The following is a 27,967-nucleotide window of genomic DNA, read 5'->3' as shown; positions in this document are numbered from 1 at the left end:
TTTCTCACAATAACCCCAACAAGGTGAGTGTATATGATTTCTCCCTTTTTACACATAGGAGAAGCCACAACTGTGAAAAGTAGTTTGGTGGTGGTAGTTGGAGTGTGGGCCTCTTGTAGTGTCCTCTATTTTCCTGTTGGGGGCAGCTGGCTCATTACGATCCTGATACTGTACAAACTTTTGAGCAATTGAGAAAGCTCAGTTCAACCCCCCCTCCCCATCCCTCCTGTCCATTTGGAAGGAGTCCTCCTTCCTAGTCAAGATCTGGAACTGCTGGCAGGATATTCTTAGACTGAGATTTTCTTCCTGGCATTTCTGCAGTTGGAGGCTGAGAGCAATGCTGGATAATTCAAGGGATATTTGCAGCAGAGGAAGAATCCAGCTGCAGAGACGTCTAGCAGGTAAATTTCCCTTTCTGCGCATTGATCTTTAAATATAGCCTATTAGGGAACACCTTGACTTCCTCTATTTTCTCAGAACTTGCTCTCACAACCTTTTTACCTCCTTGCACATTGTTGCTGCCCTGAGTCCTTCTGCCTTCAACCCAACGGCAGACCCCAAATCAGCTTTTCACAATCTCTATGCCCTGTGCTCCTCCAACAATTTCAATTTAACAGGAATAATCCCTGTTATCTCTCTCTCTGGGGTAGGGAATTGCTACTCCTATTTTGCCTTTTGAATATGTTTCAAAAATGCCCTTTAAGGTTTTTATTTGTATACACTCACACACATGTCCCTGCATGTGGGTTCAGCCTAGGGATGGTGTCGCTCTCTCTCTCTCTTTAAAAAAATTATTTTTATTAATTGCGAACACGTAAATACATCAAATATACATAAATAAAACTAAAAATAAAAATAGAGAATATAAAAAGAAAAAAGAAACAGAACAAAGAATAAAAAATAGAAAGATAGATAACAAATTTCAAGAAATAAAAAGTAAAAATAAATATTTTCATATCAACTTCTACATAGGGAGTTCAAGCTTTTTTTAAACAGATTTGGCTTGGCTCCGTATTTCATATCTCTTGACTTCTTGCTATCGATGAACGTACTTGTAAATCAATTTTTTCCCAGATAACTGTATTCAAATGGTAAATCTTGGAGAGACAGTCTCACTGTCACTGACACTCACGGAGGGTTGGTGTGTCTCTTAACTGTAGCAGTGGCGGACCGTGGGGTCTCAATTTTCAGCGGCACCCTGTGCGACGCCAGCATTCAGTGCCCACTTTGCCTCTCGCCTTCCACTCTACAGCGCCCCGTTGCACCCCCAAGGCTCCGTGCTCAGTGCAACTGAACCGGTTGCGCCCCCCTAAATCCGCCTCTGACTGTAATGTAGATGGATCTAAACGCACATACAAAAAACCACAATTGTTCGAGTAATTGTTCTTCTAGTACTGCAATTAACCTTCATTAAAGATATTTTTGCAGCCCCAGTAACTATAAGTAATTTTTGTTAGCTACCTTTATTTCTGTTTTGTCCAACAGAACTTTACTCCTGCTTCTCTATCCAAGGGCATATAAATGTAACATCCAGAAAAGGCGTTGCAGCAAGTTTTTCTATTGCGTATGGAGCCAAGCTTCCTCTTGCTAGTGCAAAATAAATGGCAGGCATGCCTGCCAGCTAACTAGATACTTGTGCAGTTGTCAGTCTTACCCCTTTTCTCCACCTGCCCTTTAAAATTCATTATGTTCATTCACAGAACTATTCATTTGACGGATCACAAATCACAGTGTGCTGGATGGATGGGTATTTTTTCTCAGCATAAGGCAGCTGCGTGTCTAATCTTATTGTATAGAAAGGCCCATATATTAATTATTCCTGTCTCCATCGTTCTGTATTTGGGCACCTCCAGACTGTCTGTGTTTTGTGGGAGGGGCTCAAGGGCACACTGGGAAATCTAGCTTTGTGCAAATAGAGTGAAGTAAAGGACTTTGTCACCCGAGCACAACAAAATCCGCTTTAAAAAAAGAAATGGACTTCTTCCCATTTGAAAAGTGATGGGGAAATGCATTGAAATGTGTGGGAAGAGTAAATGACTGGCAGGAAGACATAAAAACCCCCGACAGACAGGTGCTCTGTTGCAACAGATCTACTTCTTGTTTAAAAAGGAGAAAGAGGACATTTTGCAGTTAGAAAAGGGATGTGGAAATGCACCAAAAAGGGTGAGACGAATGTGTGATTACTGGGAAGACTCGTAAACTACCCCACAAGAAAATCAGGATGAATGCAGGAACAGGATGAATGCTCACTGTCACATGACCACTACACAAACAAATCAAAACAAATGTTAATAAAAGATTATATATAATCCAACCTTTTGTTTGCATAAACTTTATGCAAACAAATGCTTAATGCTTAATAAATAGGTCATCTGGAGGAACCCTTCTCAGCTCATAGCTTTTAGCTGTATATCTTGATTTGACATCAGTAGCCATGTGTCTAAATTTGAAAAGGACAGCCTTTCTCTTTGAAGGGTCATTAGAAGAGAGTCTGGGGCTGTCCAGGCCAGGTCCAGTTTAAAGAGGCTGATCCACACCATACAGCATATTCAACACATATCTGAAGCACATGACATTCCCCCAAAGAATACTGGGAACTGTGATTCCTATACACACAGAACTACAATTTCCAGCACCTATAGCATACTAAAGTTCCCAGTATTTGGGGGTGGCGGGGGTCAAGTGCTTTAAATGTGTGTTGACTATGCTTTAAATGTATAGTGTGAATCTTCTCATAAGAGGAGGGCGGGCTTAAAGTTGCCCATCAACAGATCTCACCTGGACAGCAGGCAAACAACTCACCTGGTCACAGTTTCTTCCACTAGGCTGAGATGGATTGCATTTCTCTTTCAATTATAAAAATTCTTTCTGAATTTGCATCTATACCTCTCAGTCAGAGTGTACAACTATTCTGCAGATCCGTGCCCACTTTTACCCTCCTCTCCCTTTTTGCATGATGCCTAAATGTTTGACAATTGACTGCTGGATTCTCCCTCCTGTAAAACACTGGGCTTACTGTGTAAGGTGAGCTCGGGAGACCTCCTAGCTCCCTGTGCAGCTCTCAATTAATGGGGTGCCTTTTGCATCTGTTCATCCCCTGCCCTGCCCCTCCCAGCTCTGTTCGCCAGCCAGTTGGCCAGCTCCAGGGAAGGCACAGGACTGGAACAGCATTGCTATCTCATCCTTGTTGGCAGAGCCTGCTTTTTTGTCATCTTGGTCTCTGACATTTGAGTGTGTCTTCCCCCATCCCCTGTCTCTGGCTCCAGCTACCCTTATCTCCTTCACTGCCCCGCCAAAATAAAGTATTCCACAAGGGCATCTCTTGGGTATGTGCAAATTTAGAGCAGGGTTTTCTCAAACTTGGTTCCCCAGCTGTTATTGGACTACAACTCCCTGGTCCTGCTAGCTAGGCATGATGGGAGCTGTAGTCCCAAAAGCAACCCAAGTTTGGGAAATCCTGGTTTAGAAGAAAAGGCAAGTAAGAGGGGACGTGATCGGATTTTATAAAGCTATGCATGGTGTGGATGAAGTGGACAGAGAAAGGTCTTTCCTCCCTCTCTCATAACACTAGAACTCGTGGACATCCAATGAAGTTGAATGTTGGAAGATTCAGGAGAGAAAAAAGAAAGTACTCCTTCAGGCAGTGCATAGTTAAACTGTGGAACTTCCTGCCACAGGAGGCAGTGATGGCCACCAACTTGGTTGGCTTTAGAAAAGAATTGGGCACACCCATGGAGGATAAGGCTATCAGTGGCTACTAGTCATGATGGCAGTGCTCTGCCTCCATGTTTGGAGGCTGTAATACTTCTGAATACCAGTTGCTGGAAACCCCAGAAGGGGAGAGGGGTCTTGTGCTTGGGTCCTGCTTGCCAGTTTACCAGAGGCATCTTGGTGGCCAGTATTAGAAGAAGAAGAAGAAGAGTTTGGATTTGATATCCCGCTTTATCATTACCCTAAGGAGTCTCAAAGCGGCTACCATTCTCCTTCCCTTCCTCCCCCACAACAAACACTCTGTGAGGTGAGTGGGGCTGAGAGACTTCAGAGAAGTGTGACTGGCCCAAGGTCACCCAGCAGCTGCATGTGGAGGAGCGGAGACGAGAACCCGGTTCACCAGATTACGAGTCTGCTGCTCTTAACCACTGCACCACACTGGCTCGATGAGCACGATGCTGGGCTAGATGGGCCACTGGCCTGATCCAACAGGCTCTTCTTATGTTCTTAAAGGACCCTGAGGATTGTAGCTCTGTGACGGGTAAGCTGAAGGTTTCTCTGAGCGAAGCCATGTGCTTTAAACATTCTCTGAATGTTTGGGGTGTGTGCAGCCTTAAGCTATCCAGCTGAAACAGAATGTAGAGCCGGGAAAGGAAATCGTCTTTCCTCCTTTGTAAAGCCAAAACACGGCGGTGTAGAAGATAATAAACGGACGGCGATGACAGGAGCTCTATCCAAGGGTATCAGAGAAAATCCCTTGCTCAATTAAAGAGCCAGAGGAATTTCAAGAGGTGTGTTATGAGCTGAAACCTGGCCTGTAGCATTGGCTCCAAGTTGTGCCTCTATGTGCCTCTCTCTTTGAGAGATTGTTGTTTTCTGTCAACTGAGAGAGAGGGGGATGATGGCTGTCTAACGAGAATGCAGGGGACTGTCAGGGTAGCAGCGCCAAACCAGCTGCCTGGAATTAAATGATCCTGTTTATCATGAGCGCAAGTGAAGTTCCCCCAATTAAAAACCACTTAGACCTGGCAGAGGGACAGGCAGTCAAACTCAATCCAGGGGCTCAGCTACGCAGAGCATTTTTATAAGCCCACATTTCAGGCCGTAGCTGCCTGCAAGAGAGATCGTGGGCAGGTCCGCACCACCCATTTAAAGCATGTTCCGCACACATTTAAAGCACGCAGCTTTACGCAGCTTTCTTACAAGGAATCCCGGGAAATAGTTTCACCTGCACAGAGCTACAGTTCCCAGCGCCCTTTGCAAACTACAGTACCCAGGATTCCTGAAGGGGTGGAATGAAGTGCTTTAAGTATATGGTGTGAATCTGTCCAATATCTGTCTATTTTATTAAAATTTATATATCGCATGAATGTTAAAAGAAAAAATCAAAACGGGTAAGAAAGAGAATAAAACAATGAAATTATCAGTAAAAGCAGTTCCAAACAACTATTTGCAACATTCAAAGAATAACTAGAATAAGCTAAAAACAAGCTTAAAACACCTGCCAACATTCTACCTGCCTGGGTAGGCTTGCCTGAACAAAAATGTTTTTAGCATGTGCTGCAAAGAGTACAGTGAAGGTGCCTGCCTGATGTCAATAGACTGGGAGTTCCAAGGTGTGGGAGCTGCCACAGTAAAAGATAAATTTATTACAAATGCAGAACAGGTATTATCTTACACCTGTAACAGGGCCAGTTCTGTCAATTGAAGTGGTCAACTGGGCACATAGGTAAAAGGTAAAGGTAAAGGACCCCTGGACTGTTAAGTCCAGTCAAAGGCGACTATGGGGTTGCGGCGCTCATTTGCTTTCAGGCCAAGGGAGCCGGCGTTTGTCCACAGACAGCTTTCCAGTTCATGTGGCCAGCATGACTAAATCACTTCTGGCGCAACGGAACACCGTGATGGAAATTAGAGCACAAGGAAATGCTGTTTACCTTCCTGCCGGAGCAGTACCTATTTATCTACTTGCACTGGCATGCTTTCGAACTGCTAGGTTGGCAGGAGCAGGGGCAGAGCAACGGGAGCTCACTCTGTCACTGGGATTTGAACCACCGACCTTCTAATCGGCAAGCCCAAGAGGCTCAGTGTTTTAGACCACAGCGCCACCTGCACATACGGGGTAGCCAAGTTGTTTAGGGCTTTATATGCTAATAGTAACACCTGGGACAATAACTGACTCAGAATATCTGACTGCACACATTATTACTGCCAGTGTGGTATAGTGGTTAAGAGCAGTAGACTTGTAATCTGGTGAACCAGGTTGGCTTCCCTGCTCCTCCACCTGCAGCTGCTGGGTGACCTTGGGCCAGTCACACTTCTCTGAAGTCTCTCAGCCTCACTCACCTCACAGAGTGTTTGTTGTGGGGAGGAAGGGAAAGGAGAATGTTAGCCGCTTTGAGACTCCTTCGGGTAGTGATAAAGCGGGATATCAAATCCAAACTCTTCTTCTTCTACTACTATTTTTATAATAATAAAAATGAGATAAATAGAATTTCTGAGCCAAAATGAACGGGGTGGGAGTTGTTCTCCCTGAAATTTCAGCACTGCAGCTTCTCCAAAATTTCAGCTTTGCAGCTCCTCCGATTTTTGCACATTCTTAGCTGTCTCCCTTGGGGGTTACCCACACCTCGCCTGAACTCTGGCAACAACAATCACACAAAAAAACATGTTACAGGGCTCGACCTCAACTCCGCCAGCCACCGCTGCGTCTGAGCTCCTTGTAAGCAGGCTGACAAACCATCGGATGAAAGGCGCAGTATCAAGTGAATATCAGTTGTGGTGTCACTGGATGCTGGTTTTTCTGGCTGGGGGCCAGGCGAATGCCTGGCTCTCAATCTGATCCTGCCCACCCTCCAGTGGGTATCATATAATGATGGGATGATTTACTGGAGCAGGTGTGAGGCTGAAGAGAAGAGGCAGGCCTGTTAGCCGGCGGAGAATGTATTCGCAGCTAACCTTGGGGGAGACTCATCCGCTTGCTTTGTGAACATACCATGCCAGGCCAGAGGAAGAAAAAAAGAAAGGGGAATCATAGAACTGCAGAGTTGGAAGGGAACCCCAAAGGGCATCTAGTACAACCCCCTGCGATGCTGGAAAAAATGATAGCCGCATCAAAATCGCATGTCCCTGGCCCCACCAGATATCTATTCATATAGAACATTTGTAGCCCATTCTTCAGTCAGAAGGTCTGGCTTACATGCAGTCACTGAAAACAGGGCAGTCCCTGCCCACAGGCTTGCAATCTAAACAGTATGACACACAAGGAGAAAGGGAAGAGGAGAAAAAGCAAACTCAGGTGCCAATTCTTAAATAGTCGTTCTTACAATGGTCTCCTGGCATTGAAACAGCTCAGGGGCAGGAGGCGCCTGGTGGAGCTGGTCTTTTAGCAAAACCACTCATCTCTCCCACTGAGGCAGCCTGCTGGAATCGGCAGGCAATGTGTGAAGGCCAAGGGACTGCTAGGGGAGGAGGAACAGATTACAGTGGTACCTCGGATTACATACGCTTCAGGTTACATACGCTTCAAGTTACAGACTCTGCTAACACAGAAATAGTACCTCGGGTTAAGAACTTTGCTTCAGGATGAGAACAGAAATCATGCTCCGGCAGCGCGGCAGCAGCAGGAGGCCCCATTAGCTAAAGTGGTGTTTCAGGTTAAGAACAGTTTCAGGTTAAGTACGGACCTCCGGAACGAATTTAGTACTTAACCCGAGGTACCACTGTATATGTTTCCTCTGAGGCTTTCAGTCATTTAATGAAGAGGCATGCACAGCCAACACAAGCAGGCTTTAACCCCAGCTCGATTGCTGGCCAGTACAGGTTAGATCCTGCTGGGAAAAGAGGTGCCTCTGGGTGGGTGGGGGAGCAGGTCCCCCAGCCTCAAAGAAACTGCTTTTTTTTTTGCAGGCATTGGCTGTGTTACAGGGAACCAGGCAGAGGGCCTTCTCAGTAGTGGACCTCTGGAATGAATTAAGTACTTAACCCGAGGTACCACTGTACTTCTTCTCTTGCACATGTAGTGATGCCTATAAAAATGCAGGCTTCTTTCTTGGGAGGAGAGAAAGGAGCGCTTTCCCAGTCCTATGATCAGTGTTTCTTTCATGTGATGTCATAATGATGTCATCTGATTGACAGAGTGGGCGACCCCGGCCACCTGTCACGTTTGAGCCATGTGGTTCGTCCCGATAAGGATGGTCTGGCCCATGGAGCCAAACCCTTTCCACACCCCTGACCTGATCTGAGTTGCAGAGCTACACTCCTTTCCCAGGAGGCAAAGGAGCTAGAGAGTCCCAAATGAGCCAATGGACAGAGATAGCTTTGCTATCTCATTTTGCTATGTGGGGTTTCTCTTGCGCTTGATCCGGAAGCTGCAGTTAGTGCAGAATGCTGCAGTCAGATTGCTGGTAGGAGTGAGACTGCCAGCGTATAACACCTCTGCTCGGTGACCTGTACTGGTTGCTAATTTCCTACTGGGCTAGGTACAAGATGTTACTATTAGTATATAAAGCCCTTAACTTGGGACCAACTTACCTGTGAGATTGCCTTACCCCATGTATGCCCAGTTTGCTGAACTGGCACTATTACAGGTGCCACATAATACTCAGCCCACATTTGTAAGAAACTGATCTTTCAGTGCAGCAGTACACAAACTTTGGAACTCCCTGCCTATTGATACCAGGCAGGCACCTTCACTTCAGTTTTTTCAGCACCTGCTAAAAATATTTTTGTTTAGGTAGGGCTATCCAGACATGCAGAATGTTTTCACCTGGGTTGTTTTTATTTCAGCTTATTGTTGATTTCAATTACTTTTGAATGTTTTACATAGTCATTTTAAACTGTTTCTTAACTGATACTTTTATTGTTTCATTCTTTTCTCAAAGTGCTTTCTAGGTATCATTGCAATCAAGCATTATATAAATTTTGTGAAATAAATAAAAATAAAATAAATTCTGTCCCACACCCCAGAACAGACAGGGGGGATGTAAAGGAAGGATAGGGTAATAGGAAAGGGAGATCAAACAGCTGAGACACAGAGCCTGTTGACCCATTTTGATGAAACATGTGGTACAGTCCTCTGGTTTTCCTGTGTCTCTCACCACCATAGCACACTTTGCCCCTTGACTGAAGCATCTCAGCCTTTTGCATTACAGTGGTACCTCGGGTTAAGTACTTAGTTCGTTACGGAGGTCCGTACGTAACCTGAAACTGTTCTTAACCTGAAGCACCACTTTAGCTGATGGGGCCTCCTGCTGCTGCCGCGCCGCCGGAGCACGATTTCTGTTCTCATCCTGAAGCAAAGTTCTTAACCTGAAGCACTATTTCTAGGTTAGCAGAGTCTGTAACGTGAAGCGTATGTAACCCGAGGTACCACTGTAGTTGGACCTGGCTGCTTGTTGGCTCTGGCGCCACCTACTGTTGGGCTCCCTGCCTTGCATCCTACCGTTCCCAACGGGCTCCAGGCACCACTGCCCTGCTGTAGCTTCTTCCTGGAAGATGACCCATAAATACAGAAATAGGTATAAATAAAAACCTTCCTTTACAGATTGATTCAGATTCTGGATCCTCCAACAACCCCCAAAGATGGCTCACAGGAACAAAGCTGGGGCATCCAAAGCCAGCCGCGCCAAAAAGACTCCCAAGGAGACGCCAGTTGTTACAGGACCCAATATGGACTCTCTGGGTTTCCTGGCTATGGACAGCAACGTCCCAGGTTTGTCGCAGGTCATCCTTCAAAAACTCAACATGAAGAGCTACGATGACTACAGGTGAGGTTTGTTGGTAAACGTAGGTGGGGGTGATATTTCAGAGGATGCTGAAAATCCTGGTTTTGGGTGTGTGTGTGTGTGTGTGTTGATAGCTTCACAGAAGTTGTTAGGATCCAGGCCTGCAAGTGAGAATCTGCACTCTGGGAACCAGGAGATGTTCATTCCAAGACTGGGAGCTGAAATATGAGCCTTAGTAAGATGGGGGGGGGGGAATATCTCTTTAGCCTCATACACGCCAACTGATCCTGCTCATCATGGGCCATGCTGATTTCCTGATCCCTTATAAATCACTATCCACATTTATTTTGGCCTTTTGAGAATGCCTTGTTAAACATTTTGCTTTTGTTAAGAGTGAGATACAAGCTTTCTTGTTTTTCAGGTTTCTGCTTCCTCTGCAGAGTCTCTAGCCCAGTCTTCCCCAGGCTGGTGCCAGCCAGATGTTTTGGACCACAAAACCACAGTCACAAGCAGCATGTTCCACAATGCACAACCGAACCCCTAATCCTAAAAAAAGACAGAAAGAATAAAAAAATACAGTACATCCCCATTTACCTAACATTCTGGCAGCTGAATGAACAGTTTTGGTATGGTGTTGCTACAAGTTTTGTTTTTGAGAACAAACTTAGTTAAAGAAAGAAAGAAGCCTTGCTGATATTTGTTTGTATATTTAGAGCATTTGTTCACTGTTAGGTGCCCAGAATAAGCTCACCTACAACTGATTAAAACAAGAGGGTCCCTGTTTGTGCTGTTTCTTCACAGGTCTGCAGTGGAAGGCAGAAAACTGTGCACGGATTTTGGCATCCGGTCCTATTTTGAGATGTTCCAGAAAGTGGAGGACACTTTCAAGTTTTGTGTTGAGTGCAAGAAGCTTCCGGAATCAATGCCTGACCCTAAAAGCCTGCGGCGCTGCAAAAGGTTAAAAAATAATAATAGAACTGTTAATCAATGAAAGAAATCCTAGATCAGGAGAGCCTTTGGCCCTCTGGATATTTCTGAACTGCAACTCCCACCATCCCTTGCTGTTGACCATTTTTGCTGGGGCTGGTGGGAGTTGTAGTTCAACAACATATGGAGGGCCAGATGACATTTTTAAGCATAATACATCAAGCAAATAAATGTGCATGTGACCAAACCAGGAAACTATGGCTGCCTGCTTTGGAACAAACCAGTATATCAAGCTACAAATTGTTTTAGGATCCAAAGCAGGCAACCATTGTTTCCCAGCCAGATGAATCAGGAAACTACGGCTAAGGAGATGCTTCCTGGCTTCACTGTGGTTCCTGCAAAGGGGAAGAGCAAAGCAGCTACGAGCAAAGGCTCGTTCATATCCCAAGTCAAGATATGATCGTCCAGATATAGGCAGTGAATAAAGATCACTTCTTGCTATGGATATTGAAGCCAGTGGGGTCTGGTAGGCTGAACCTTATGGCAACCTTCCTTCCACTCCCAGGTGCCAGAATGTCTATTACTGCAGCTCAGAATGCCAGCGAGCCAACTGGCCCACACACAAAAAGGTCTGCAAGAAGCTGAAACTGGTGGCTCTCGACCGACTAGTGGAATGGCTTGTTTTCACAGGTAAGCCTGCTATGGGCATGAGATTCAGTGCTGGTGTATTTTTTTCCTCTGCCCTCTCTCAGCTGCTCTGTTAGTGTGTCTTCACTGGCAGAATGGCTCTATGGGGTGTTCAGTCATGGCCGCGGCCATTCTGATGTGCCACCTGCATTGCAGGGCTTCCACCGAATCCTTTGCTGGCCAGTGTTCAGAATCAGGTTATGCTCTTTATTCATTCATTAATCACAGTTTCCAATTAAAGGAAAACAACCCTACCTGACAATAAACTATAAAAAATATGTGTATTACAGCAGGCAGACTTAAAGGTTGGGCAAGGGCACCTTAAAAACAAACAAACCAATGAATCCCAAGGCCCACTAGTAACCCAAAGGTCTACCAGTCAATCTGAAGCTTTTGTTCCACTGCGATTCTTCCGACAGGCGACATCCCTTTCCCCACAAGCCCCTGGACGAAGCGAATCCTGGAGGTGAGAGGCTGGGAGGACTACTTCTCGATGCAGGACGGTCTAGAGGAGAAGCTCAGCAATATCATGACGGGGCGTTACATGAACATCCTCTGGGCCAATGCTGGGAAGCCAAAGCCGGAGGAGGCGGAGCTCCTGGAGTCTGTCAAGTGGGTGATGACGGACTTTGTGTCCAGGCCAGCCACCATTGGCTTGGGGCTGTGCCTGTTCCACCTCGACCCCTACGCCAAGCCTATCACGGTGCACGTGGTTGGAGCTTCCCACGTAGAGACTCTGAATGCCCGGGTGACAGACTACGATGAGCTCTCCCGCATGTTTCCAAAGCACCAGGGCATCGAGGTGGTGATGGTGGGCGTTGACGTGGTAGATGGGCCCATCATGAGGCCGCCGTTGGTGGCTTTTGGGCCCCGGGAACGAGTCTACCTCAGCAGCTACAAGGGCCTTTATCATGACTTCTGGGAATCGCAGGTGGAGACCCAGCAGGCTGCTCGGCCTGACATCGTGGTTGGCTTCCACCCAGGTATGTCATTCCATTGTCCCTTCCCTGTAGCTCAGTGGTGGAGCTTCTTTTTGCGTGCAGAAGGTTCCAGGTTCAATCCCCGTCATGTCTGGATAGGAATCCTGGGAGCAGTAACTTGCTAAGGATGCTGGGAATTTCACTTTGCCAGGGGTAAACTCCAGCTCTTTGCAGTGGGAGGGAGCCTGCTTTAAATGTATTATGTGTTGGAGCCCTTCCCATTACAAATGGTGCATGAAGCCTTTTGTTGTTGTTGTTGTTTAGTCGTTTAGTCGTGTCCAACTCTTCGTGACCCCATGGACCAGAGCACGCCAGGCACTTCTGTCTTCCACTGCCTCCCGCAGTTTGGTCAAACTCATGCTGGTAGCTTCGAAGACACTATCCAACCATCTCGTCCTCTGTCGTCCCCTTCTCCTTGTGCCCTCCATCTTTCCCAGCATCAGGGTCTTTTCCAGGGAGTCTTCTCTTCTCATGAGGTGGCCAAAGTATTGGAGCCTCAGCTTCATGGTCTGTCCTTCCAGTGAGCACTCAGGGCTGATTTCTTTAGGAATGGATACGTTTGATCTTCTTGCAGTCCATGGGACTCTCAAGAGTCTCCTCCAGCACCATAATTCAAAAGCATCAATTCTTCGGCCATCAGCCTTCTTTATGGTCCAGCTCTCACTTCCATACATCACTACTGGGAAAACCATAGCTTTAACTATACGGACCTTTGTTGGCAAGGTGATGTCTCGACTTTTTAAGATGCTGTCTAGGTTTGTCATCGCTTTTCTCCCAAGAAGCAGGCGTCTCTTAATTTCGTGGCTGCTGTCACCATCTGCAGTGATCATGGAGCCCAAGAAAGTAAAATCTCTCACTGCCTCCATTTCTTCTATTTGCCAGGAGGTGATGGGACCAATGGCCATGATCTTCGTTTTTTTGAGCTACCCTCTTTAGCTGGTCTTTTGCGTTTGCAGGATATTTGTGGACCCAGCAGAGAGAAAGGGAGAGAGAAGGAGTTTCAGAAATCCTTGTTTATGCTAATGCGCTCTTAGGATCATCCCTAAATCTGTCTGTGAGCTACTGGAAATGGAATGCAGTAAATGGCAACAGAGAGATCCAAGTATTTTATCTGTAGGTGAACAATGCCAGCAAACCAACAGCCTTAAGAGCAGTTGTCCATCTCCACCCCAATGTGAATAAGAACCTACCCCCGACTTGCATTTTTTCATCTGTTTGCTAGCTTGGTTTGGAATGCAGGAAACTTTACATTAGGATCAGCTAATTACCTTTGAAGCCCAGTGCTGTCAGCAGCGAGGGCAGGGAACTTCTGGCCAGCAGGGCAAATTAAGCCCAACACAGATCCCAATTTGGCCCATGGGCTGTTTCCGCCAAACTGTTTCCACCAGCCCTATACCTGGTGTCACCTTTTGCTGCTTTCATAAAATTGCCCTAATTTTATTGATGTTATGCTTAGGGGTGGAAGGATCTGCCCCTTTTGGTTCTCTGGGTTTCTCATTTTTCGAATCTCAAATTCAGCCTCTACAGCTCTTTAACACAGCTCTCCCTCTGGGAGTTCTCACCGTCAGGGACTCTGTGAGGTCTCCAGCAGAGAAGAGTCCCCCCCCCCCCACACCGGCTGCCATCTGATCTTTTTAACTGTCTGTACTAGTGATTGAACCTGAGACCATCTGCTTGCAAAGCAGGTGCTCTGTCACCAAGCGACTCTCCCTTCCCAGTTTGGAAGGGGGGGGTGTTTCCCAAGGGTGAAGACATGTGTAATCTTTTTTGAGCAGTGAAGCCATTATGGAAGTGCCCTTAACAAACCAAACATACTGCTTCCTCTGCACCATAGTGGGGTGGAAGACTACCTAGTCCCACAAATAGAGGCTGGTGGCCATCAACTAGAGTTGCCATACGTACAGAATATTCCAGACATACAGTGGTACCTCAGGTTACATACACTTCAGGTTACAGACTCTGCTAACCCAGAAATAGTACCTCGGGTTAAGAACTTTGCTTCAGGGTGAGAACAGAAATCGTGCTCCAGTGGCAGCAGGAGGCCCCATTAGCTAAAGTGGTGCTTCAAGTTAAGAACAGTTTCAGGTTAAGAACGGACTTCCAGAACGAATTAAGTGCTTAACCCAAGGTACCACTGTATCTGGAATACTGCTGTCTCTAGCAGTGTCTGGGCGAAAATTGGTAAAATGTCCAAGAAAATCCAGATGCATGGCAGCCCATGTTGGCAGTGCTGTTTTCCATAGAAAATGCTCAAAAACAGCAATTTTTTTGCCCCCCAAAGCTCAACAACATCCATGTCTGGAATTCACATAATCACATGACCCCGAGGATCATCTAGTCCAGGCATAGGCAAACTCGGCCCTCCAGATGTTTTGGGACTACAACTCCCATGATCCCTAGCTAACAGGACCAGTGGTCAGAGATCATGGGAGTTGTAGTCCCAAAACATCTGGAGGGCCAAGTTTGCCTATGCCTGATCTAGTCCAACTCGCTGCAATGCAGGAATCTCAGCAAAGGCATCTATGACAGATGGCCACCTGACCTCTGCTTAAAAACCTCTAAGGGAGAAGAGTCCACCACCTCCCAAGGGAGACCATCCCACTGTCAAACATCTCTTACTTTCAGAAAGTTTTTTCCCCGATGTTTAATCGGAATCTCCTTTCTTGTACCTTGAAGCCATTGCTTTGAGTCCTACCATCCAGAGCAAGAGAAAACAAGCTTGTTCTGTCTTCCATGTGACAGCCCTTGAGATATCTGAAGATGGCTATCGTCAAATATTCCTAAGGCTGTACTTTGCTTTAAACTGTTTTCATGCTGTATAAACTGTTGTGTGACCTGCCCTGGGACCTGTGGGCGAAAGGCAAGTAATAAATCAAATCATTACAGTGGTACCTCGGGTTACAGCCTCTTCAGGTTACAGACTCCACTAACCCAGAAATAGTACCTTGGGTTAAGAACTTTGCTTCAGGATGAGAACAGAAATCGTGCAGTGACGGCGCAGCGGCAGCATGAGGCCCCATTAGCTAAAGTGGTGCTTCAGGTTAAGAACAGTTTCAGGTTAAGAACGGACCTCCAGAATGTATTAAGTACTTAACCCGAGGCACCACTGTATTATGAATATTTATAATAAAAATAGTGAGCATCGTGTTCTCACTGTAGCCAACCAAATGCCCCCATGCAAGCAGGGCCCCTCCACACTTGCCATTCCCAGCAACTGGTGTTCATTGGCACACTGCCTCTGACAGCCTCCGACTTTCTGACAAAGCGTCAGGATCCTCCACGTTTTCATTTGTCTGTTTGTGATTTCTTCTGTTTGTCCTGGGTTCTCTACCCACACGTCCAAGAGATTGGTTTTTTGTACCGCCACTTTCCCTGGGGGAACCTACTGCTCACTACTGAATCAGAACAAACATCAGTCGGGATTTCTGTGGATTGGCGTTTGTTCCAGTTCAGCAATAAGCACCGGGTTTTCCCAGGGAAAGCTGAATAAAATCTGCAGAGAATGTCCTCTAAGCAATCTTTTCCCACCAGACCATCATGCTAAGGGCCTCTTGTGCCAGCACACAGGCCATGAATCTCACTGCCTCTCACCCTAACCTACCTCACAGGGTTGTTGTGCGGATGACATGAGGAAGGGGAAATCCGGGTATGCCACCTTGAGCTCCTTCGAGAAAAAAGGTGGGATATAAATCCAATAAATAATAACAATACTACCATTAAATAATTGCACAAACCTAGATTATACACTTGAATCCCTCCTGCAGGTGATCCCACTCACCCGAGGGATCCTCTGGATGCCAGATGTCTCAGAAGCACACCTTGCGGATCACAACTTGCCTAGCAAGCACCAGATTCTGCCCAGCTGTCTCATAAGCTATTCCACTTCCAGTCAGCTGCTTGCTGCTGACAGTGTGTTTCACTGCTGGGATTAGACTGAGCACTAAAGAGCTGAGCTGAGGGACCCTGACAGGGGCTGATCAGCTTGTTAGCATACCTATCACTATCGAGCTGGTTAAGTGCAGAGCAGCTGTGGTGGGGGGCATTAAGTGCTCAGCTGCACACACAGCTTGGGCGTCCCTCGCACACATTACAAAACGTACCGGAAGCCATCATGGTGCGTTGTAATGTGGGGGCAATCGGTACATGACAAAATGGCCACAAGGGTTTCCCAAACTGCATCCTGCTCAGTTTCTCCAGGGAAGGAGAAACTAGGTTCTATGAGCATGCCTCAGCCAATAATAATAATAATAATAATAATAATAATAATAATAATAATAGATTATTTGTACCCCGCCCATCTGGCTGGGTTTCCCCAGCCACTCTGGGCGGCTTCCAACAGAGATTAAAAATACATTAAAATGTCACGCAATAAAAACTTCCCTGAACAGGGCTGCCTTCAGATGTCTTCTAAATGTCAGGTAGTTGTTTATCTCTTTGACATCTGGTGGGAGGGCGTTCCACAGGGCAGGCGCCACTACCGAGAAGGCCCTCTGCCTGGTTCCCTGTAGCTTTGCTTCTCGCAATGAGGGAATCGCCAGAAGGCCCTCGGCACTGGACTTCAGTGTCCAGGCAGAACGATGGGGGTGGAGACGCTCCTTCAGGTATACTGGGCCGAGGCCGTTTAGGGCTTTAAAGGTCAACACCAACACTTTGAATTGTGCTCGGAAACGTGCTCGGAAACGTACTGGGAGCCAATGTAGGTCTTTCAAGACCGGTGTTATGTGGTCTAGGCGGCCGCCCCCAGTCACCAGTCTAGCTGCCGCATTCTGGATTAGTTGTCGTTTCCTCTGCGAGGGCAGATCTGAGATGGAGGAGGAAGAAGAAGTAGGCAGGTGTTGCCACTCCCTGGACTGGTGGTAAGCAAGAAGGCAGGCAGCGGAGGGCTGGCTGAGGGCAGACTGAGGTTGGTGGGGCAGTGCCCCATTCACCTAATGGACCCACCTTCACTGGTGCCCCTCCATGTACAACAGCTGACCAGACTAGCTGTTGAATCTTACATCAACATCCTCCACTGAACCCAGGAGCAGAAGACAAGCTCTGTCCGCTTACCACCACCCCTCAGTATCTGCCACCTAAGGCAGCTGCTTCATCTTGCCTCACGGCTGGGCTGGCCTGGATTGATAGATGACACATCACAGAATAGTAGAGGATATCTGGGGACAATGCTGCAAAGCAGGCTTCTTTTTCTACCAGGATGGGATAAAAGAGAAAGAGACATTTTATGAAATTTTATCAGGGAGCGGGGAATGACTTCTGAGAAATTTGGGGTCAGTTCTATGCTTAATCTTTTTTATATATGGAAAGATGATGATGATCATATTTAGCCCAAAACAAAAAGGCCTCCCAGAGTGGCTTAGAAATGTGACATAGGTGGTCCCCACCCTCAGGCTTGCAAGCTAAAAGATATAGCACAAAAGGAAAAAAAACTAGAAGGGAGGCGGAAAACTGTCCTTTGGGATTTCAAGCCACATATGACGTATCCATCACAATGTTGGGCATTTCCATAACATTACCTACCCAGTCCTGGAAGGCAACCTGAAACTTTTCGTAAAGGATGTTGCAATGTGTCTTGTCTCAGCGATGGCACTACGCGGCACTGCAAGGGTGCTTCTTACTCAGGAGCAAGGCCATGTTCCACTGGCGCACATTCCGTAGGTATTAAGTTATTAGTACCAGGATAGTCAGATGCCCTTGTGAATACGCAAGGCTCCCTTGGCACATCATTCCAAGCTTGCAGAAATGTCAGAGGGCTTTGCAAACTGGGAATTAATCTTCCCTCCGTCCCCCGCTCTGCCATCCCCAATCTGATCTGATCTTGGCAGTGTCACCGCCCGCCCCCCATGGTTCCCAGCTATGACGTGCGAGAGAGTTTGGCATCCTTGTTCTGACAGCTGCACAAACAGCCAGACCCTCACTATTCCCTCCCTCAACCTGCTGGGGATGTTTCCAGCCTCCATCCTCTTTCTGCCAAAGGTGTGAAGTACAAGTGGAATCAGCACTGGCTTCACATATCGGCCTTGCAAGGCATAAGCACGCTAAGTTGGCACTCTTCACCAGCAAAAGGTGCAGAGAATGTCCTCTGAGCAATCTTTTCCCGTTATGACATCATGCTAGGGGCATCTGTACGGCATCCAGGGAAAGTCGGCCTCAGTTCTTGCCCTGCAGCTTTGCCTGGCGTCCAGTCTCTGCAAATAGCACATGAGGTTATTAAAGCCATCCCTGCACTGAATTGCTTCATGCTGCAAGCGGTCGCATGGGGATGTGTGTGTGTGTTGTATCTTGCAGGGGAGTGTTCAGACGTGCAACCAAAATGATCAAGGGGATGGAGGGATGCTCCTATGAGGAAAGGTGGTAGCATTTTGGACTTCTAGGTTTGGAGATAAAGCAAGAAAGAGGGGACTTGATAGAAGTGTATTAAAATTATGCATGTCATGGAGAAAGTGAAACACTAGAACTCACGGACAGCCAATGAAGCTGAATGTTGGAAGTTTCAGGACAGACAATAGAAAGCCCTTCTTCAGGCAGTGCATAGTTAACTTGTTCCCACAAGGGGTAGTGATGGTCACCAAGCTGGATGGCTTTAAGAGAGGATTGGACAAAGGCTATCAATGGCTACTAGGCATAATAGCTATGCTGTGGGAGGCAATGATGCTTCTGAACACCAGTTGCTGGAAGCCACAGGAGGCGAGAGTGTGCTTGTGCTCAGGCCCTGCTTTTGGACTTTCCACTGGTTGGCCACTGTGGGAACAGGATGCTGGAGGAGATAGGTCCCTGGCCTGATCCAGCAAGCTCTTATTATGTTCTTATGCATGATGGCACATAGAAATGGCACCAGGGTCAGGGAGACGGCTAGGCTGAAACCCTTCTGACATGTTCTCTTGTGTGTTTCACCACACTGCAAAGGGCAATTCCACGAGATAAACCTTTCAAAAAATGCAGCCTGGGCACTGCATGCAAATTAGCCATTTCCGGTCTTCTCCATTCCTAGGTTTCCATGCCTGCCATGACCTTATGGAGAGTTGGCTTCCCACCTTGCTGCTCCTTCGAGACTATGAGATCCCCTCGCTCTTCACAGTGTACAGGTAAACAGGCAGGTTTTCCTCTACTTCCTCTCCCACACTGTTCCCCATTGCTGGTGCCAAGGGCCAAAAGAGACGATAAGTAAGTGGAGGTTGGATGGCTATCTATCATGGATGCTTTAGCTGAGATTCCTGCATTGCAGGAGGTTGGACTAGATGACTCTTGGGGTCCCTTCCAACTCTTAAGATTCTATGATTCTATCTGGTACCGGGGGCAAAGGTGGACAGATGTACCGTATTTTTCACTCCATAAGACACACTTTTTTCCTCCTAAAAAGGGGAAATGTGAGTGTGTCTTATGGAGCGAATGGCGCTGCGCAGAGAGGGAAAGCTGCGCAGCACCCCTTCAGCGAAGCGAGAGGAGGAACAGAGCCCCTTCTGTTCCTCCCCCCGCTTTGCTGAAGGGGCGCTGTGCAGCTCTCGCTCTCTGCGCAGCGCCCCTTCAGCGAAGCACCTCTCCTGGCTTCTGCCTTAGTGATCCCTCTTGCTGTCCTGGCTTATGGGATAGCCCCGCGGAGCCTCTTCCGGGCGGGGGAGCCTTCATCCTGCGGACCTGAGAGACTTGGCTATCCCAGAATCCAGAACAGCCAGAGGCTATCCCAGAAGCCAGATCCCTCTTGCTCTTTCTGGCTTTTGGAATTCAGAATATTTATTTTCTTGTTTTCCTCCTCCAAAAACTAGGTGCGCGTTATGGTCTGGTGCGTCTTATGGAGCGAAAAAATACGGTAACTGTTAGCTTCACAAAGCAGGCTGCATTCAATTTCAATTCACAGTATTTCAGTTTAAATTTCAACTCACAGGGACATAGGAAGCTGCCTCATGTTGGCTCAGACTATTGGCCTCTCTAGCTCCATATTGCCTACACTGACTGGCAGTGGCTCTTCAGGGTTCAGGCAGGAATCATTCCCGGCCCTACCTGGAGATGCCTGGGATTGAACCTGGGCAAGGCTGATGCGCTAACCACAGAATCACAGACCTTCCACTCTTCTATTCTCCTTCCAGGACGTTTTGACATTTGCCGCTCATTTGGATGTCCAACCTGCATTAGGAATGTGCAGGTGAGGCTGCAGAGCATTCAAACAGACTAGGAAGAGGGAGGCATAGGAGGAATGGCTAGGGGGCTGTTGCAGCTGCTTCCCAACATCTACCACCTGAGGCATTTGCCCCATTTTGTCCGATAGTGGGGATGGCCCTGAACTCATTTGAGTTATAAGAAGCTACACAGAATCTGGGAACTGGAGCCTTCTATTTTCAGTTTCCTAGGACTGTCACCAAACCCAGTGTGGTCCCATTAGGGCAGAATGCCCAGGAAGCCAAATCAATATTGGCATTCTGTCGACTTTTGAGTATCTGTTTGCACACATATTCCTTTGATCTCTTCCCAAGCCTCCTATTTCAATTGCTGTGTTTTATTGCCTGTTTTAATTATGTAAGTGTGTATGCATAATTTATCTTTATTCAATTTTCAAAATAACGAGATACATACTTACATTAAAACAAGGTGGGGGAGGAAGATTCATAAATACATACCTGTAATGGCTTTAGGGGTTGCTTGTGCGTAAGTTGCCGCCGCTCTGGGCTAGGTTGGCTGGTTAAACCATTTCTCGCTGGACAGCCATCGACTCCGTGGCTGTTCAGTCGCTGGCAGAATCCGTCAGTGGGCGTTTCTTAAACCTTTTCCAACATAAAAGTTGTTTGACGCCCAGTCTCCTCCTACTCTCCCTGCACGGAAGTCTTCTGCGCAGGGAGGGCGTGGGTAGCGGAGGACCTGTGCTCTCCCCGCTGGTGTCCAGTGAAGAGTCCCGGAGCCTGCTCTCTGCTTCCCCCATTGGCCCCCCTCTATCCCTGGTGTTGCGCTGATTTTCTTCCCCAACAGGAGACCTGCCTCTCTCCCTGCTTGACCCCTCTCCAGCATCGCTGTGGAGCCTCGCCTCCTCCTCTAGTTCCAATGGCAGTTCCCTGACAGCCATCTCCCCCCCAGAACCGCCTCCACCCCCGGCCCGACCTTTGGATCCAACTTTGTCCCTGTCCTCGGCCGACGATGCGGGGAATCCTCGGAAGGAGCTGTCGCCATCTTCAGAGGATTCAAAACCCGCTTCCCACCCGCTCTGATCTCTCCCCGCGGGGTGGGCCTCCCAGTCTGAATCCTCCCTCTCCGACGCTTCTCCTCCCTCCTCTTCGGAGTCAGGAAAACCCTCACTCCTCGTCATCGGTGGTGCCAAATTGCTCCTCCCAGAATCTCGCTGGTGGTTTTGGTTTGTGTGGCAACCGACTGTGGAACTCTTCCACTAGATACCCGTCATTGATTGCCTCCGCGGGAACCCACGTGTCTTCGAACCGGGGTTCTCCCTCCCAAGCGACCAAGTACTCTACCTTGCGCCCCCGCCACCTGGAATCGAGTATTTCTGTGGCTTGGTTGTGGTGTTCCCTCTCCTCTACTTGCGGGTGTGTGGTGACTTCTCCCTCCCGTCCCGGGAATTCCCGCCCCTCCCTGTACGGAGAGAGTAGGGACCCATGGAACACTGGGTGTAACTTCATGCTGTCAGGCAGCTTGAGCCTAAATGCCACGGGGTTCACCTGCTGGGTTACCTCAAAAGGTCCCAGCCGCCTCGGCTGCAACTTCTTGCACCCTCCCTTAAAGGGTAACCCTCGGGTTGACAACCACACCCGGTCCCCCACCCGTATGGTCTCCCCTTCCCGACGGTGCTTGTCTGCCTGCCTCTTGTAAATTTCTTTGGCCCTCTCCAAATTCATCTGGAGTTGCTGGTGCAAGGCCTCCATTTCTTCCACAAACTGCTCTGCTGCAGGTACGCTCCACCCTTCCTCCCCCCTCCCCGGGAAGGCCCTGGGGTGACACCCATAATTGGCCATGAACGGGCTCATTCCCGTGGACACGTGTTCAGCGTTATTGTATGCAAATTCAGCCAGCGCTAGTTTCTCTACCCAATCGTTCTGTCTCTCGCTGACGTAGCAGCGTAGGTATTGCTGGAGTATACTGTTCGCTTGTTCCGCTTGCCCGTTGGTTTTCGGGTGTCTCGCCGTCGAGAACCCCACCTCGACCTGCAGCAAGCTCATGAGCTTCCTCCAGAACCTTGAAGTAAATTGTTTCCCGCGATCTGAGATGACCCTCGAGGGAGTCCCATGCAACCTGAAGATGTGATCCACAAACAATCTGGCTGTTTCCTCTGCCGTCACCGCATGTGAGCAAGCTATGAAATGGCACATTTTTGTTAGTAGATCGACTACTACCATGACTGCTGTCTTCCCTCTTGATTTGGGCAAATCAGTCATAAAATCTATGGACACGACCTCCCAGGGTCTTCCCGGCGTGGGTAAGGGTTCCAGTAACCCTGCAGGGGCCGCCCTCTCCCCCTTTGCCCTCTGGCAGCAGTCGCACCCCCGTACGTACTCCCGTACATCTTCCCTTACCCTTGGCCACCAGAACTGCCTGGTGACAAGCAGCATGGTCTTGTGCTGACCAAAGTGCCCCGCTGTTGGGTTGTCGTGGAGTTGTTTGAGTACCCTTCCCCTCAAGGTCTCCCCCAGTACGTACAGCGCTCCCTTATAGTACAGTACCCCTTCCTTTTCCTCAAACTCTCCATGGTTTTCCCTTCCTTCCCGTAGTTCCCTGATTTTAGTTTGGGTGAACTCGTCGTCCCGGGTGAGACCGGCTAGTTCTCGTTTCCCAACCAACACTCCCCCACACACCCATTTGTCCTCGGGAAACACGTGTCGGGCTTCCGGCGGTCCCTCTCCTTCCATGTACTCCGGCTTCCGGGAGAGAGCATTGGCTCTAACACTCTCCTCTCCCGGCACATACCGGATCTCGAAGGAAAACTTGGAGAACTCTTGTGCCCATTGAATCTGTCTCTGGTTGAGTACTCGCGCAGTCCTCCAGTACTCCAAGTTCTTGTGATCCATGCAAACCTGGATCTTGTGCCGCGAAACGCTGCATAGATAGCTAGCAGTTCGCGGTCATACACCGTGTAGTTCTGCTCCGACTTGTTCAGCTTCCTCGAGAAAAAGGCGCACGGCCTCCTGTCTTGCTGGGTTCCTGGCTGCAAAAGTACGGCTCCTATGGCCCGGCCTGACGCGTCGGTCTCTAGCCTCATGGGCTTCTCCAGATCCACGTGCAGGAGCTGCTCTTCCGACGCGAACGCTTTCTTCCGGCTTTCAAAGGATTGCTGGGCCCCTTCTGTCCAGACGAACTTCTTTTTGCTACTGAGACAGTCTGTGATGGGTGCTGTTAAATGGGCGAAGTTCTTGATGAACTTCCTGTAGAAGTTGCTGAACCCTAGGAACCTCTGCACGTCCTTCCGGGTCTTGGGGGCCTTCCATTCCAGTACCGCCTGCACCTTGCTGGGGTCCATAGCTAGGCCCTTGTCTGACAACTTGTACCCCAGAAACTTGACCTCCCTTGTGTGAAATTGGCATTTTTCCAGCTTGACCCACAACTGGTGCTTCTGCAGTCTCTTTAGCACTTCCCTGACGTCTTTGACATGTTGCTTCTCATTGTCAGAATAGATTAAGACGTCGTCCAAGGCTACGCAGTTTTTGTACAGCAGGGACCCCAACATGTGGTGCATGAAAGCTTGAAAGCAGGCGGAGCCCGACTGTAATCCGAAGGGCATAACTAAGTACTCGAAGGGGGGTGAACATGGTGGTTTTCCATTCGTCCCCCTCCCTCATCCTGATCAAATTGTATGCCCTCCTGAGGTCCAGCTTGGTAAAAATTTTCCCCTGCCTCACCTGTGTTAAAATGTCATCAATCCTGGGCATTGGGAAGGTCACGGGTTCTGATACCAGGTTTAGGGCCCTAAAATCTACGACTAATCTGGGCTGATTAGTATCCTTTTTGTCCACAAAGAACACCGGACTGCCCCTCACCGCCTTTGATTCTCTTATGAAACCTCTTTTCAGGTTCTTGTCAATAAATTCCCGCAACTCCTGCATCTCCCTGTCCGACATGGCATACAGTTTACCCACTGGCAGCTGAGCCCCTGGGAGTAGGTTGATTTGGCAGTCAAAGGGCCTATGGGGGGGTAGTCTATCCGCCTCCTTCTCGCTGAAGACCTCCTGCAGGTCAGCATATTGGGGTGGCACCTTCCCTTTTGGCTCCACCGCCATTCCCGCTACCCTGGCCACTGTCATCCTTGGGGTTTCCCCCCCATGCAGTGTTCCAAGCAGTAAGCTGACCCAAAGGTGACTGTCCACTGATGCCATGCCACTACTGGATCATGCAGTGACAGCCAGCTCATTCCCAGTATTATTGGGGGTCCTGACAGTGTGGCTACGTGAAAGGCAATGGTCTCTTGTGTGCCTGGAAACCCTCATTCTCATTGGTGGGGTCTGGCGCATCACCTCCCCTCCCAGAAGTTCCCTGCTGTCGATGGTGGTCACTTGCAAGGGAAAATCCAGAGGCAGCAGGTGGAGTTGGTGTTCTAGAGCGAAGCTCTTGCTGAAGAAATTGCAGGAACTGCCTGAATCCAGCAGCCCCTTCACCTTGACTGGGTGCCCATTTGGGAGTTCTAGCACCACTTCTATGGCTATCGCTGCCCTGGGAGGGTCTGGTTGGGGCACTTCTATTGGTTGTTGGCTTGGCTGCTGCCCCTGCTGATTGGCAGCCAAGCTTGGCCGTTTCCCTGGTCCTGATCCGTTTCCCCCTTCCCCTCACAGCCCACAGCTCCCACCATCCCTTGCCAGGCCTTTCTTTGAGGGCAGACCCTGGCAAAATGTCCTGGCCGTTGGCAGAGGAAACACTTCTTGTGGGTTTTCCAATCCTTTCCCTCCCTCTTGCACCCTTCAGTGGTGTTTGAAACCTCGCGCGCGCGCCATCTATTTCCATTGGCTCAGCCGGCTGGGGAGGCTGCCTCGGTATTTCAGGAATGCGGTAGTCATGGTAACGTTCCCCTCTCCCTTCGCTCTTCTCCTGCGCCCGCGCTTCCTGTCTTGCTCCAATCGCAAGCACAGCCTTGGTCAGCTGGTCCATCGACTGCGGGCGGGGCGCGCGAGAAAGCTCATCCTTGACTGTTGGGGACAACCCCTCCTCAAATAACATCTGAATGGGTTCTGCGTCCAGATCCCACCCAAGCCGGTGGATTAACATCGCAAAGCGTGACCAGTACTCTCTAACAGATTGGCTCCCCTGCTCGCACCCCATCAATTGCCGTCGAACCACATTTTGCTCCACTTCGCTTGAAAAAGTTTCATTCATTGCCTGAAAAAATTTCCTGACGTCTTTTAAGGCGGCATTTTGCGTTGCCATTAGGGGCCTGATCCATTCCCGTGCCCCATCCTCCAGATGCCCCACAATGTAGGCCACCCTCTCCCCATCATCCCCAAAGTCATCATGCTGCAGTTCCAAAGTGTACTCTATTTCCGTTCGGAATGCGTTGTAGTCCTGGGGCTTCCCCCCAAACTTGTGCACCAGCCCCGGTACCTTCCTTGCGATGGGGGCGGGTCTGACCATGGCATCCTGAGCCCTCCGTTCTTCCAGCCTCGCCGTCAGCAGAGCCACATGCTGTTCTAAATCTCGGTTCCTCTCCACCAGATTCTGCACTCCAGCTGCTCGCTCCATGGCGCCGGCTTCTCTGGTTTGACTCATTATGCTCCCCTGCCTGTCGCTGCGCACAAGCAACTTCAGTGACTGACGGATTGCTGTAATGGCTTTAGGGGTTGCTTGTGCGTAAGTTGCCGCCGCTCTGGGCTAGGTTGGCTGGTTAAACCATTTCTCGCTGGACAGCCATCCACTCCGTGGCTGTTCAGTCGCTGGCAGAATCCGTCAGTGGGCGTTTCTTAAACCTTTTCCAACATAAAAGTTGTTTGACGCCCAGTCTCCTCCTACTCTCCCTGCGCGGAAGTCTTCTGCGCAGGGAGGGCGTGGGTAGCGGAGGACCTGTGCTCTCCCCGCTGGTGTTCAGTGAAGAGTCCCGGAGCCTGCTCTCTGCTTCCCCCATTGGCCCCCCTCTATCCCTGGTGTTGCGCTGATTTTCTTCCCCAACAGGAGACCTGCCTCTCTCCCTGCTTGGCCCCTCTCCAGCATCGCTGTGGAGCCTCGCCTCCTCCTCTAGTTCCAATGGCAGTTCCCTGACAATACCTAAAAGGAAGGAATGAGAAAAATTCACGAACGTGGAAAATCCATTGTTTTGATGGGATTGTGTATTTAATCATAGATGTTTATATTTTAATATTTCTGTAAATTGGATTTTATGTATTAGAAGCCTAAAATTATCTTCATTAATTTTATTATGACATTTATACCCCATCTTTCCTCCAAGGAACTCAAGGTTGCATACATAATTCTCCTATTTCTACCCTCAAAACCACCCTGTTGAGGTAGGCTAGGTTGAAAGGCAGTGACCAACCAAGTAGGAATCTGAACCCCAGGTCTTAGTCTAACACTCTAATCACTACTCTATGCCAGCTCTATTCAGTGGATGCTAATGAAGTCCAGGCAAGGTTTTGTTAAAGCATGTGTTATTTCACACTTTCCAGTGTGTTTTTCTGTTGCTTTCATTGCAAAAAGTCTGATCTTTTGAGGAAGTGGGTTTGTTGTGCAAAACATCCCCATCCATTATAAGAGCACAACTATCACGGGCCGATACGTGATTGAGTTCCACCCCAAAATAGTGACTATCTGGAACCTGAAACCATTCAGGGTCTAAACTGACCTAGCCAGTGCTAACTGAAAATGAGCTAGCAGCACTAACCAAGGCCCCTTCCTTCTTTTCCCCAGTGAACAGGAAATGAAGAATTCGCTCAAGATCTTGATGGAGCTAGAGACCCAGATCACAGGCTGTGGGGCCAACCCCTTTGCCTCCCTCAAACCAGAACAGGCCTACTCAAACCCCAATAAGCCTCCTGTCTACTGCAACTCCCACTACATGATGTTCCAGGGGCTGTCTGCTCCCCCAGATGAGCTGGACATAGGAGAGCTGGATGGGGGTGAAGAGGAGCGAGATTAGATGGGGAAGCTTAGAGCAAGCAACCTCCTAACTCCAGGCAGCAGAGGCTTCTTCATTTCCCCACATCTGTTCAACTACTTGCTTGGAGCGGACAGAGATGTCAGGAACGCAAGTGGTGGTTTTGTGTGCGTGCTCATTCTCAAAGCTGGCCCCGTCCTTGCAGCTGAAGGGCAGATTCCAAGGGTAGCAAATAGGGAAGGGCCATAGCTCAGTGGGGAAGCATCTGCTTTGCATGCAGGTTGTGGATTCAGTCCCCAGTGTAGGATTGGCGGATATCCCTGCCTCAAACCCCAGAGAGCTGCTCTGAGGCCGTGGATGTTGGCCCTTCCGAACTGGAATTCCCATCAACGCCAAAAACCATGAAGCTACCAGCCATGATGTCTGTGCTCTGCCTCTGACACAGTAATGCGTCTTGAGTACCAGTTGCTGGAAACCACAGGAGTGGTCTTGTGCTTGGGTCTCACCTGTGGGTTTCCCTCCAGGTATCTGGCTACCCTCTGCGAGACCAGGATGCTGGAGCAGATGAGCCTTTGGCCTGATCTACCAGGCTCTACCCATGGGTTCCATGGTTGGAGGCTGAAGAGCTTTGGGATACCAGTTGCTGGAAATTGCAGGAAGAAAGTGTGCTGTTGCACTCAGATCCTGCCTCCTGGCTTCCGTCCCACAGGCATCTGGGGGTGGGGCACTGTGAGACCAGGATGCTGGACTAGATGGGACATTGGTCTGATCCAGCAGGCTCTTCTTAAGTTCTTAAGCATGGTCAATGTTCCTGTGGACCTGCTGTTTTTCAAAAGCCAAGCCATGGACTCACTGCTTTTGAAAATGTTGGTATCTTTGTGGTAAGATGAAACTAGAATTAGCTGGCTCTGCCTGTCAATGGCTCTGGTGCCACCTAC

The 27,967-nt window shown here is 48.7% G+C and overlaps 1 protein-coding gene and 1 long non-coding RNA gene across 5 annotated transcripts; one reads left to right on the top strand and one right to left on the bottom strand.

The window, feature by feature from the left end:
- Nucleotides 1-126: 126 nt before the first annotated feature.
- On the top strand, nucleotides 127-27,913 carry MSS51 (MSS51 mitochondrial translational activator). 4 transcript variants are annotated; one of them, XM_083585289.1, is made up of 8 exons: nucleotides 148-401; nucleotides 9,254-9,476; nucleotides 10,236-10,391; nucleotides 10,927-11,051; nucleotides 11,468-12,031; nucleotides 19,017-19,110; nucleotides 26,843-27,117; nucleotides 27,169-27,907. In XM_083585289.1, exons 2-7 carry the CDS (start codon nucleotides 9,292-9,294, stop codon nucleotides 27,069-27,071), a joined length of 1,353 nt encoding a protein of 450 aa, XP_083441415.1. In that variant the 5' UTR covers nucleotides 148-401; nucleotides 9,254-9,291; the 3' UTR covers nucleotides 27,072-27,117; nucleotides 27,169-27,907. The 4 variants fall into 4 exon arrangements, 3 of the variants coding, with proteins under 3 accessions (XP_083441416.1, XP_083441415.1, XP_083441414.1); XM_083585290.1 differs by having other exon boundaries at nucleotides 140-401; nucleotides 9,264-9,476; nucleotides 26,843-27,913; XM_083585288.1 differs by having other exon boundaries at nucleotides 150-401; nucleotides 26,843-27,913.
- On the bottom strand, nucleotides 20,546-26,836 carry LOC310749051. Its single transcript, XR_014541463.1, has 2 exons — nucleotides 26,204-26,836; nucleotides 20,546-20,637 (listed from the first exon to the last, which is right to left on the bottom strand). It is a non-coding gene; the product is annotated as an uncharacterized lncRNA (long non-coding RNA).
- Nucleotides 27,914-27,967: the final 54 nt, after the last annotated feature.

The sequence above is a fragment of the Podarcis filfolensis genome, assembly GCF_964270895.1.
Source record: "Podarcis filfolensis genome assembly, chromosome: 14".
Lineage (NCBI taxonomy): Eukaryota > Metazoa > Chordata > Lepidosauria > Squamata > Lacertidae > Podarcis > Podarcis filfolensis.
The sequence above is the reverse complement of the archived record's forward strand: the minus strand, read 5'-3'. Positions and strand labels throughout refer to the sequence as shown.